Raw genomic sequence first — 12,860 nt, forward strand, 5'->3', positions numbered from 1 at the left:
TTATTAAATGAAAAGTGATATTTTCTCCGTACATGTAGGTCTTCAACTTTGATCCTGAATGTATTTGATAGATTCTGAGTTTTTGAGAGCTGTCAACACCAGGAACTGTTTATAGAGCTTATCAGAATGATTGTCGGATAAAGAATGATTTTAGAAGCTTACATTCTAACTGTAGCTTGTAAGTGGCAATTGATTACTATATATGATCATAAAATAGGGAAGCTAGAAAGAAAATTGAAATCATTACAGCAAATGGCTCATCATTTTCCTATGAATCTTCCATCCATATTACATGTATATTTGGTTTCTGATTGTATGCAACCATATTTGTCTTAAAAATCTCAAAATGAATTTTAACAGAAGCTACATGTATGCAACAAAATAATTTTGGTAGAAATGTCTACTTGCTGAGAAATTAGCAAAGTAAGCATTAATAGCCAGGCATCTTTTTCCAAGCTTTAAAAATGGTGTGTGATTGTTTTGTGTTTTTTTGCTGAGATTTAATGTTTTACAAAAGTTAGTAAATCTACCAAATCTAGATCTCCATGACTATAGGTTGACATTTGGCATTGATTTCGACTACACTCTCTAAATCTGCAACTACATTAGTACATGTATAAATAACATTTGGTCTGTATGCCAAAAACAGTTTCAGGAGCAAACAAAATAGAATCTTTTAAAAATCATTAATTTTGCAGTGCATCACTTATGCCGGTAGTTGCTGTCTACATGTAGATAAAGGCAAAACTTGAAGTGGTTTCCATTTTTTCTGCTAAAATGATATATGTCCAAATTACATCGTCATAATGGAAATGCAGCTCTCATTATCTATCACTATAATATGTATACTGCCGTACCATGACAAAATGAGTTTAGAATGATTTTTTTTTAGAAAAGGAGGAAAATATGGCATTATTTTATGTGGAAATAAGTGATTTGCTCTTGAAACGTCTGTACTGAAGAAATTAGGAGCTACGTGACTCCAATCCCTTCAGCATAATGTAGAGCATATATGGAAAATGTCCCAAATCTAGCCAGCTAAAAGCAAATTTTGAAGAAAAAAAATCAGAGTTGCTTCCTTTTGTCACATGTGGGACAGCAGTATATAATATCACTAAAATGACAAATGATTGTTCTAACATTCAGACACTAATTCTCAATTTGCCCCTTTCTCTGTTTAAATATTGTTATATTAAAGATCCCAGTTTTCAATTTTCTAGAATTCAATGTTCTTTGCTGTCCTACACGCACAAGATAGAGCAAATGTAAATAGATAAAATCTCAAAAATATTGAAGTCTCCATTCAGATAGGCTTACTTACCTCATGCTAAACATTGCAAACACAGTTAGTTGATGGGCCGATTTTTCACTTTGATTTTCATAATTATTAATGCATTTTCTCTTTATGTATATTTTGTTATTCTTGTTTACTGAAAATAAGAATTTCCATGAATTCTGTATCTTTCGGAATCCCATGAAATTTGTCAATGTTACATATCGCAAAAAACTAAGGACTCTATGCTATTGTGCATGTGACCTCTCACCTAAAACCAACAGTAGAGACTTTGCACGTTGAATGTAGTTCAATGAATGAGAAAGAAAATCTAAACCAGGCTGTTACAATGGACAACAATGGAAAACACTCCATCCCTCAGACTGGAATTAATGCTTCATTCACATACAATCAATCATTTTCTTTTCGGTAACATTGCAAACAAAAATCCTTTTTCTGATCAATTTCTGTTCAAGTATTTTCTGGTTTAGATTTTCATTTATTGTACTACATTCAACATGCATAGTCTCTTTTTATAGAGCTGGATTAATTGTGGGCCATGAAAATATATATAGGTATTTTGCATGTGGACAAGAACTCACCTGTTTTGTGTTGGGAAGTGATGACGATCTCCTTGAAGCCTCTGATGATGATGATCCAGTCTTTCCACCTCTTCCATTCACTTGTGCCTTCTCTCGCTTCTCCTTTGGTTCATCCTCCACCCTGTTAGTCATCCTTCTTTCTCGATATCCTTCATCTCTATCAGTTACCTCCATCTTTTCCCCTTCATTCCAGCTGTGCCTACTTGATGACTTCTCCGACTCCTTCCTTTTGGTGATGTTCTGTGGCTCATTGGTCTCAGGTTGATCTGACAAGAGTTTCTTGGAGATCTTGATGACAATCTTCTGACGGTTGATTTTGGTGTTGCCTTCAAAGACAGGCTCATCTGGCTTCTTTTCTTTTCTCTGAACCATCTGCCAGACGGACTTTCCTGCATGTTTTTTCTTTGGACGACTCTGGAACCCGCTGTCACTATCATCTTCTTCATCGCTCTTCCTTTTTGTTCCACCTTTACCAGCATACGTACCTGCGTCACCACTGCCTACTTCTATCCTATTGAACAGGTAATCTTGTCTATCACTGCTTACAGAATCTTTGGGTCGTAAGACCCGATTCTGGCAAGTGCTGTTCTTTTCTACTACAGATTCTCTACTCTTGTCAAATTCTTTAGGGCCATTAACAGCCTGGTGTAAGTGAGCCTTCACACTATGCACCACTTTCCTTGCAATATTTCCATCTTTGTCTCCCTTACTGACATGTGAATTAAAATTAGGTGATACCTTTTTCAGCCCACTTCCAAACTTTGTGGACAGTGTTTCACAGTTTTGGCTAGATTTAGCTGTCCTATTTTTTGCTTGTTCAGTGCTTTTCCTTCTGTGGCTGCGCAGTCTTACTCCCGGTTTGGCAGGTTCTTCATGAACGATATAAACGTCATTTTCCAAAGAGTTAATTCCACTATTGCTTCTGTTTACTTTCCTTGAAAAGTTAGTTTCCAATACTTCAATTTCATCATCCTCATCAATTGGAATGGCATTATTAGGCTCTGAATTTGTTGATCTTCGACGGTCTTTTGTTGAATAGGACCCATTTTTATTGAAATCAATTGCACTTCTCACAGTTGTTATGGACTTTTGTTGTACATCACAATGAGTTGTTTGATGATCCGAGTTGATCTTGTTAACGTCAATAGATTCTTGACTTCTTCTCCTCACCTGTTGTGAGATATGCCTATGCACCTCTGTCTTGTCTGTCACTACTGGAGGTGTATCTCCAATTTCAACAGTTCTTGTTCTTTCATATTTTAGATCCTCAATATCTTCTGTTATCTCTCCTTCTTCTTTGTCACCATCTGTCCCCTCAATGACATCCTCCTCATCGTCTTCTGGTAATTCACCTTCCTCAAGTTCTTCTAATGTGGTTTTTGCTCTTTCTTTTGTACTGGTGTCACCGTCTTTGCTTTCATAAAGGTCCACTTCGTCTGGAGTATCATCCAGGTTGCTACAAGGATTGTCAGCAGTTGTCTTTCCTGATACTTCTATTCTCTCTTCTAGGCTAATATGTAAATCAAGTGCATCTTCAGAGTTCCAAGGTGCTTTACTCTCGAAGACTTCCACTTTGTCCTTGAGAGCAGCTTCTTGAACATGGCCTGTATTTCCACTGGTTATGTCTCGTGCCTCTGTTGCTTCATTTGGAGATGGAATTCTGTTGTTTTTATCACACTTATTTTCTATGTCAGCTGGCAATCCTTCATTAGTACTTTCCATGTCATTCCTATGGCACGAATTCGCAACAGCTTCATCCTCGCTCATTTCATTATTCCGGTGTTTATCTCCCTTAGTATCCACTTTATCAAGAGTTCTGCCAGTCAGCTTCTCCTCAGAGCCAATTCTCTTCAAATGGTCATTTGCAAGCCTGGTGTCAACATCACTGATAGTTTTTTTGTCTACTCTTATAATCTCCATGTGATCATCTTTTGATGCAACTCCAACGTTTTTAACATAATCTTTTGGCCTAGATTCCCTATTTCTTCTTTTCTCCGCATGGAGATTGCCTTCTCCTGTTGGTATTTCTGTACTCTGAGCCTTCTCAGCTTTGTCCAGTTTGTCCTGTTCATTAGTCTCCTCCACTTTCTCTTCATGAACACAGGTAGCCTTTGAGACTTCAGATTCCACCACCTTCACAACTTTCTCGAAATTATGTTCTACCTTGCCTAGGTCTCTTTGGTCTTTTACTGAAAGGTCAGGTGTTTCCTTCTCCAATATACACCCGTTATCTGCACCATTTCTAATGGCAGCAGTCACTGTGGTTTCTTCTTCAGTGATCAAGCATTTTATATCCCCTTCTTTGATTCCCTGATCCATCAGATTCTCTTCTGAGTTTGTCTTCATCATTTGTTCCTCAGGTTTATCATCCTCCAGAACAACAGCACCCCCTTCTTGAAATCCAGTCATGTCTTTGCCTTCAGCCATTGTTTTAGCATCTATTTGACTTTCTTCTGTTTCTTCCATCTCCATTACACTGTTTGCCTTAGTGTCCGACTTCTTTCCAGTCTTGGCAGATGTTATTTCAGGAATCCTCACTCCCTTTTCCTCTTCGTCCTTTTCCTGATCTACCATTTCTTTCCCATTCTGCTTTCTTACATCATTCATTTGCTCAATTTCCACTTCCTTTATGGTTTTCAATTCTGGCACTAGGTTTTGGTTGTCTCTTTGATGCAACATGTTTTGCTCACTCACCGATGCTTCCACCTTTGGCATTTCTTTTTCTGCAATTCCATGGGTATCTTTCATTTCTATTTCCATTTCTTCATCATCCACCCTCCTTTGTTTTTCATCTCTACCATTATATTCTTCTGTTTCCTGTGCTTGTGATATTTCAGGATTCATCTTGTCATATCTTTGAGCTGACTTTTCCCTCTGATCGTCAACCTCAACTATTCCCAACTCCCTCTCTATTGCTTTTACAGCAGCAGCCGTTTCAAGGTCGGTTTCTTCAGCCTGAGGATTTCCTTCCATCTCATTACTTCCTGAAGATGGTAACATTTGTTTATTTATCTCTTTAGAATCCCCTTCCCTCTTATCATCAGTAGTGACTTGTTCTTCACTTTTCAAACCTTCAATCTGTCTTTCCTCATTGGAATCCTTCATTTCTTCATTACACTCTACTTTTCGGTTTTCACCTCCAGTTTCCCTCTCATTTGATATTATGGATGCAGATTCCGAAATTTCAATGTCACCTTGAGGCACATCAAGCTCTGTATGTTTACTGATATGGTCAGTACCCAATTCTTTATTTCCAGCACTATTTATGGAAGTAGGCAAGACTGCTGCATTCCTTTGTTCACGATCCCTGTTTTGATTTTTATTATCCTCATCTGTACTGTTCATACTATGAACATCCCTCTTCTTGCTGGTACTGTGCATTTCTTCCTCAAAATATTCTATTTTACTCTCCTCTTGAATTGAATGTACTGCTGCCATCATTTCATGATCTTGTTTATTTCCTTCATCTTCTCTTACGACTTCGGTTTCCATTGTTTCTCCATCACAAGCTTCTACTCTCTTCTCATTTTCTCCAATTGAAAGTATTGCTAGGGACGTTTCAAGATCTAGGCTCTGCTTTTCTCTGTCCTCGTCTTTGTATTTCACCTCCTCTAATTCTCCCATCCCCTTGGTTTCCTTTGTATTTTCATCACCAAATTCTTTGTGGTCATCTGCTTCGCTTGAACCAATTGCAACAATCTTTTGACAATCTTCTCCCCCTTCTCTTTTATCTGCTTCATTGTCGCCTTCTTTAGTGGTTGTTTGGGAGACACCTGCAATTTTCACCTGCTCCATCTCTTCATCAATTATTTTCTCCATTCCTGCACTTTCATTCAGATCAGCCATGTTAAATTCATCTTGCCTGGTTTCTTCTGGATGATTCCTGTCATGCTCTTTGGTTTCAGACAGCATTTCACCTTGAGGCTCAAACGGGTCATCATCATTCTTTTCTTTTCTTCCAGCATCCTTTATTTCCCCATCTTGTACCACCTCAATTTCTTCAATCTCTTTAAGATCTTCAAGGTCTGATTCATCTTGCTTGACATCTTCCTGATGAGTCCAGTCCTGTTCTTTGGTTTCAGACAGTTCTAAACCTTGAGACTCAGAAGGGACATCATCAATCTCTTCTTTCCTTCCAGCATCCTTGCTTTCTCTATCCTGTACCACTTCAATTTCTCCACTTTCCTTGGGATTGGCCATGTCTGACTCCTTTTGTTTGGTATCTTCCAGATGAATCCTCTCCTGCTCTTCAATTTTAGACAGCACTGTCCCCTGTGGCTCCTTCATATTATTAGTCTGTTCCTTCGGATCCACATCATTCGTCTTTCCATCCTGTATTTCCTTCTGTTCTGAACTTTGATTGGAATCAAGCACATCTGATACCACTTCCTTACCCTCTTCCCGGTACACCTTGTTAAGTTCTTTTGTTTCTGAAAGGCCTTTCTGTTGCATCTCCATCGGGTCATCATAACTCTCTTCTTTCCTTCTGACAACAAGTGCTTCTCCATCATTCTTTGGAAAAACTAGTGGACCAATCACTGTTCCGGTAGCTTGGTTGTCTTCCAGTGGTTTCGGAGGACATATTGATAATGACACCAGTTCATTCTCAGCTTCCTTCACAAGCTCGGCAACTTGAGGGTTCTGTAGGTCAGTGTTTGCATCTGTTCTGAGATGATTATCTTTGCAATCTTCTTCTATCTGGGCATCATACGTTTTACCTTTATTTTCAATATCATCCCTTTTGTCTTCTCCTGATTCAGAATCCATCATTATGACATCAGAATTCTCTTGAAGAGTATGTTCGTTTGAGGTTGCAAGGCATTCCAACCCAGATTCTGTTTTATTGTTCTCATCTATTTTCTTCGAATCTCTCATCTTCTCACTTTCACCTAATGCTGGTAATTGTGGTTCAGATTGGTCATCTCTAGTTTCAAGATCTCTATAGCCACTGCATTCATCCACTATTATCCTATCATTTGCCTCTTCCTTTTCTTCTTCATGATTTCTTTTATCTTTTCTGGTTTTCAAAAATATTTCAGAAGTCTTCATTTCAAGGTTAAAATCTTCCTCTTCCATACATTTGTCTAAGACTTGGATTCTGCTGGCTCGTATTGGTCTTATGTCTCCAACATCTTCAGCCATCGCATTGACTGGCTTCTCTGTCTTGTCCATTTCCATTTCCATTTGAATAGGTGGCCCAGAATTCACTTCACTCTCTGATTTCTCAAAGTTTGTTTTTTCCGCACTTTCACCCATGAACGAGTCTCCATTTTCAACCATTTCTCCACTGTCCCCTGCGAATGTTAAATCCATAGGTTCCAGTGATCGCATAGTATCCTCCTCTCCTTCATCAGTGATGTCTTCATGGCTTTTATAATGGCTTTCATCCTCAACATAGAATTCCCTCTTATTATCCTCTTTCCTAAAAACATTGGCAGACATTCTTAGGCTGTTTTCTTCTTTTTCTAATATCTGTGGGGTCTCTGAAGTTTCACTGCCACTGTTCTCAAAGATGAATTCATCAGAGTCAGGATCTTCAAAGCTCTTCTGACAAGGTTTGGTTTTCTTATACTGCTCTTTACCAGCTCTTGTCAAATCAGGAACACCATTCCATTCCCCTTCTTTGACAGTTTCTCTTAGGTCATCATCATCATCATCGTCATCATCTTCAATGCAGTCGTCAGCAATGATCAAAGATGAAGACTCCTCCTCTTCCTCATCAAATGGAATGACAAGAGATGACGACTCATCATCAGCTGCTGCTGCTGCTTCCTCGTCATCAGCCTCTCCAGTTTCCTGCACCTCTTTGTCATCTCCTACCAAATTCTTAGGCCTGACTGTCATCACATCTTGCAAAATATTATCAGTGCAGATATTCTCTTTCTCAGTTACCTCTTGCACATCTGCATAAATGGTGTCATCTCCCTTGTTTTTGTCTGCCATACTATTTTCCTTACTGAAATCAATCAAGTCATCATATCCATAGTGAGATGGTGTGTCCATTTGTGACTCAGCGCTTCCTTCCTCGCCTTCCCCTGCTTCAGAGGAAGAACTAATTTCCACCACTTCCGGAAGAGCACAATCCTCCTTCCCATCTTCCTCTACCCCGCGACATATCTCCTTGACATCTGAGAGCTCCTTCTTTCCTTTATGACTTTCATTACGCCTCACCATCCGACGAGATTCTCTTTTCTTCTTTCGCTTTTCCTTATCTTCTTTTCGTTTCCTCCTGCGTTTCGTGGATTGGTCCTTGAAGCTTCCAGTCTTTATACGGATGAAGAATCGGTTGCGGTATTCTGAGGCAAGGACATGCCTGTGCTCCAAGGTGGATGGAACAACTTCTTCCTTGTTGCTATAGGTGTTTGTCTTGTTCTCTTTCTCCTCATCGCTGATCTGCCTTTGAAACTCCAAGAGAGCCTTTAAACTTCTCAGCTGATAAGGGATGCATAAAGATAAAGGGAAACAAAGATAATCATATATACATGTCAGGGAATATAACTCACCACGCTCCTCAAAGTAAATTGTAAGAGCATTAAAGGGATGCTATGGGCTGAAGATATTTATGTCTAAATATAGTAAAATGTTGAAAATTTCATCAAAATCAAATAACAAATAACAAAGTTATTAATTCTAAAGTTTAGCAAATATTTTTTGGAAACAGTTATATGCACGTCGTCATGAATATTCATTAGGTGAACCGATGTCACATCCCCACTTTCCCTTAGCTTGAATATGTTATTACATGAAATCATGATTGTTTCATTTTTTCATACATGTATGATGTGTCTCCATGAAATAAGTTGCAGCAATACATAATGCAGTAATGCATTTAATCACTTGTCAATCCAATTGTTTTAGTTCTTGGTAATTTTTTTTAATAAACCTAATTTCATATAATAAAATACAAAAGAACAAGTGGGGATATGACACCATCAGCCTACCTAATGAATATTCAAGAAGACATGCCTAGAACTTTTTCGCTGGAATAATGCAAATCTTGAAAATTCAATAACTTTGTTACTTGTTATCCGATTTTGATCAGATTTTCAGCATTCTGCTCTGTGAATTTTACTCTATTTTTTGAGATATAAATATCTTCAGCCCAGAGCATCCCTTTAAAGACTAAATACAACAAATATTGTGAATAATTATGAGGATTCATGCAGTTTCAAGCAGGGAAATGACATACATGTATATTGGGTATTAGAGTACAATATTATCCCAAAATGGAATTAGGTCGAGTTGCAATAAGAAAGAATAAATGAATGGTTATTACCAAAAATTCCTAATATGCAAATGTAATTTTAAATGCCTTTATCATTGTCACAAAACTTGTTATCAAATCTATTTCAAAGGGTTTTAAAAAGTGAAAGTCTTACCAAAGAGTTTCTTTTTCAAAGGAAACAATATTCTTCTTAATAGTCAACTATTTGTCATTTATGTATGTACTTTTCATTCATAATTTTCTTTTAGTATTTGCTTCTACATTAAATGCAATGAGCATTATATAGCTGAACTGTAGGAAAGCAAACTACAAGTATTAAATATGAAACAGACATACAACATCTACAAACACGATTCTTTTGAAGAAAAAAAAAGGACCAACCTCTCTAATGACCACTTTCTTCAATTTGATTTGTCCATTGTAATGTTCATAAGTCTTTGCCTTGGTAACCCTACCACAGGCCACAGCTTTCTTTGGTCTTCCTCTTTTCCTACGAATGTTCGTTGGATTCTTTTGGCTGCACAAATCTTCATGCAACTCTTTCCGTTTCTTTTTCTTTGGGGGTCTTCCTCTGCCCCTTTTAACTACAGAGTCATGTTTCTTTTGCGATACTGAATTGCCCTCAAGCAGAATAATGTCATCTACAGTTTCCAGAGGCTCTCTGTCCGGACACGGCTGTGATTGAGGCTGCAGGCGGGCTTCGATCTCCGGACACTGCTCAGATGTGGGTTGAAGGCGAGTTTCAATCTCTGGGCATGGCTGCTTCATTGTTTCACTGTCCGAACACAACCTGGACCCCGGCAGAATGCGAGTTTCTTTGACTGAACACAACCGAGTTTGGGACTGAAGGCGAACTTCTGTGTCGTCGGGACAAAACCGAGTCTTGGACTTAAGGCAAGTTTCTTGCTGAGGGCTAGTATCTCTGTTGGGACGTAACTGAGTTTGTGGCTGAAGGCAAGTTTGGCTGTCCAGACCTAACTGGGATTCAGTCTCAAGGCAGGTTTGTCTGTTTAAACTAAATTCTGTCTGTGGCTGAAGATCAGGCATCTTGGTGGTTTTCTTCTTTGGTCTTCCCCTTCCCCTTCTTTTCATCCTTCCTTTCACTGGCACTTCAACATTTGGCGTCTCCAAAGGCAACTCCTCTGGCGTCTTCAAACTGACCAGATCCAATGGGTTTTCATTCAGCGACCATTTTTTCTGGTTCTGTATGAAAATATGAATGATTGTAATTAAAAAGACTGTCTAAAGCTTTGATAAAAGGTCAATAATGTGAACAACACTTGAGTATCATTTAGCATTCTAATCCTACAAACACATAGTGGGCACTGATATAAAAAAAAACATTATTGAAACCATATTCTTTCTGAAAATTCAAATTTTGATTCATTATAGGTAGGTAATTTTACTAGACAATTTTAAATTGATGTATCACTAGGATTGAAACCTTAGAATGGTTTTTGACAAAATGCATGTTTTGAGGCCACTTACCGTTTGATTGGAGAACTTATTTGGCTTTGAGATGAACTTTTTGATCATTTTTTTTCTCATGATAGTTCCGTTGAACTGCAACTTGCTCTTGACAGCATGATTGACCCCCAGGGTGACATTGGTATCATCCTCCTTCTGGTCTTTCTTAACAGACTGGATCAAGGCAGATTGTATTTGCCTCTGAAAGATACAAAAGAAGATAGGATGGCAGAATGATAACAAAATGCTCAGCCGGACCACTTCATCTGGCAGTTGATTCATAAAGCTGTTAGTAAGTTATGAATGACTTTACGCATGACTGGTGACCCTTTCTTGTATTAGATGATCCATATGAAGCTGACATAGCACCTAAAAACGTATTCCAGTCTTGCATAAAGTTTTTGCATTACTTTACAAACAGCTTTATAAAACAACCAACTGTTTCTGTTTGCTTTTGAATCATAAGTTAATTTGAAAGAGAAGGCATTAGAAATATCATGAATCCTCAAAGTGGATCAAGATATTTTCCAATATAAAAAATAGATATGGAGAGGACATAATATTTTTATCTACCATTTCCTACAACTAAAATACCAGTAAATTGTTTCTTTTATAAGAGTGATCTACATGTAACATGTACCATTAATAGCAATGAAGAGCTGTCTTAAAGGTAAATGCCAGTTGTGATAACGATATCAAAATGAGTTCGAACAGAACCCAATGAAATGACCACCAAAGTGTCTGTTTGTATAAATAAAAAATATGTGCCAAAGGATTCTGGAAGAAATTGTGTAAATGCTGAGAAATTAGCAAATAAGCACAGGATTCGGGTCCAGCGTCGCACCGACATCCAAAGCAATAATAATACACTGTCCTACGTGCGCCTATCTGTGTTGGTGATCTTCAGTGTGAACATTTTTCAGCGTAGATTTCAAGATTTCACAAAGTTCAGTTTATGTAACTGTACCAGATCTAGATCCTTGATGATATACTGACAATTAAGCCTGGTTTTGCAGACTTTCCCATGAAATCAGTGTTTAGTGCAACTACTGGCATTTCTCTTTAAACTTAAAGACCATCTCCATAATTCATCTTCTCTCCAACCTCTTTACACTAGGTGACACTTTCCCCCACCCCCACGCCTCCCCATCACCCATCCTCAATGATAAGAGAACAATTCACGCATGGAAAATCACGCACATGATGCTCTCTAATGGCAATTCCATTTCTAAAGCTGCCAAAGTCACAACCTTTTATGGCATGTGAAGTACATGACTGTGGAACAGCCAGATTAGTTTGCGATACAATATACATGTAGATGAAAGTGGTCTGAATTTGCAGCCTAACAGCTCTGACTGGGACTTGTGGAATGAAGCTCCCATTCCAAGATATCTACTTTTGCTAGACTTCTGTCGAGATACAGTTTGTGTCTTCACATCGGGCTGTAGCGTCAGGTCGGGCAATTACGCATACCTGACCATTCTAGAAAACACATAAATTCCAGAAAAATTGGGTCCGGTTTACCCGACCATTCAAGAATTTTGCTATAATTTTCACAAAAAATCAGGTAAACTGGGGAGCGTTTCATGAAAGGACTTGTCGGACGTTTTATCCGACAGTTACTATAGCAACGGTGCTTCTCAAACAATCAGAACCCAGGAAAGTTGTCAGATCTGACAACTTGTCGGACGAAAATATTTCAGGAATTTAGGTGTGCCTTTTGTCAAATGGTCAGGTCAGGGTGCTACATAAATTTTAAGAAGTACTTGCCCAGTCGGGCAAGTAAACTTTTAAATACTTGGAATACAATTGCCCCAAAATCTATTTCACTTGCCCCCAAAAAATCCTTGAAAAAAAAGTTTTACCTCTTTCAAATAAATTTTTGCAGTTTTATAAACCATTGACCCTTTTCTCTCTTTTGACATGAACTAATCTACCTTGTTATTGCATTTCTTTTTCCAAAGTGTTTTATCTTGCCTGCCATGACCAAAATTAGGGTCAATATCATATCATCAACCCTAATTTTGGTCATTCTACTGTGAGAATTTTGCTTGCCCAATTTGGGCATATAGTTTTTATCATTACTTCTCAAAACACTTGTCCCGGGCAATCGGGCAAGTGCTGATGTAGCACCCTGGGTCAGGTATACGTGATTGCCCGACCCGAAGTTTCATAATTCAATTAATGTCTGTGAATAGCAGGGAAAAATGGCAAAATTTGGCTGACTGACATAACATTTGTGTTATTTTTCAACATACATGGAATTACAGGGGAGCGTTTCATGGAAGGACTT

General features: G+C 38.2%; 1 protein-coding gene across 1 annotated transcript in view; it reads right to left on the reverse strand.

The window, feature by feature from the left end:
• Positions 1 to 12,860, reverse strand: part of LOC121413617 — a 35,668-nt gene that overhangs the window by 10,089 nt on the left and 12,719 nt on the right. Inside the window, exons 3-5 of the mRNA XM_041606518.1 lie at positions 10,589 to 10,768; positions 9,482 to 10,303; positions 1,876 to 8,307 (exon numbers count right to left, since the gene is read on the reverse strand). Coding sequence (XP_041462452.1) covers positions 1,876 to 8,307; positions 9,482 to 10,303; positions 10,589 to 10,768 — 7,434 coding nt within the window. The remainder of the gene's footprint in view (positions 1 to 1,875; positions 8,308 to 9,481; positions 10,304 to 10,588; positions 10,769 to 12,860) is intronic.

This window comes from Lytechinus variegatus, chromosome 4 (assembly GCF_018143015.1).
Source record: "Lytechinus variegatus isolate NC3 chromosome 4, Lvar_3.0, whole genome shotgun sequence".
Taxonomy (NCBI): domain Eukaryota; kingdom Metazoa; phylum Echinodermata; class Echinoidea; order Temnopleuroida; family Toxopneustidae; genus Lytechinus; species Lytechinus variegatus.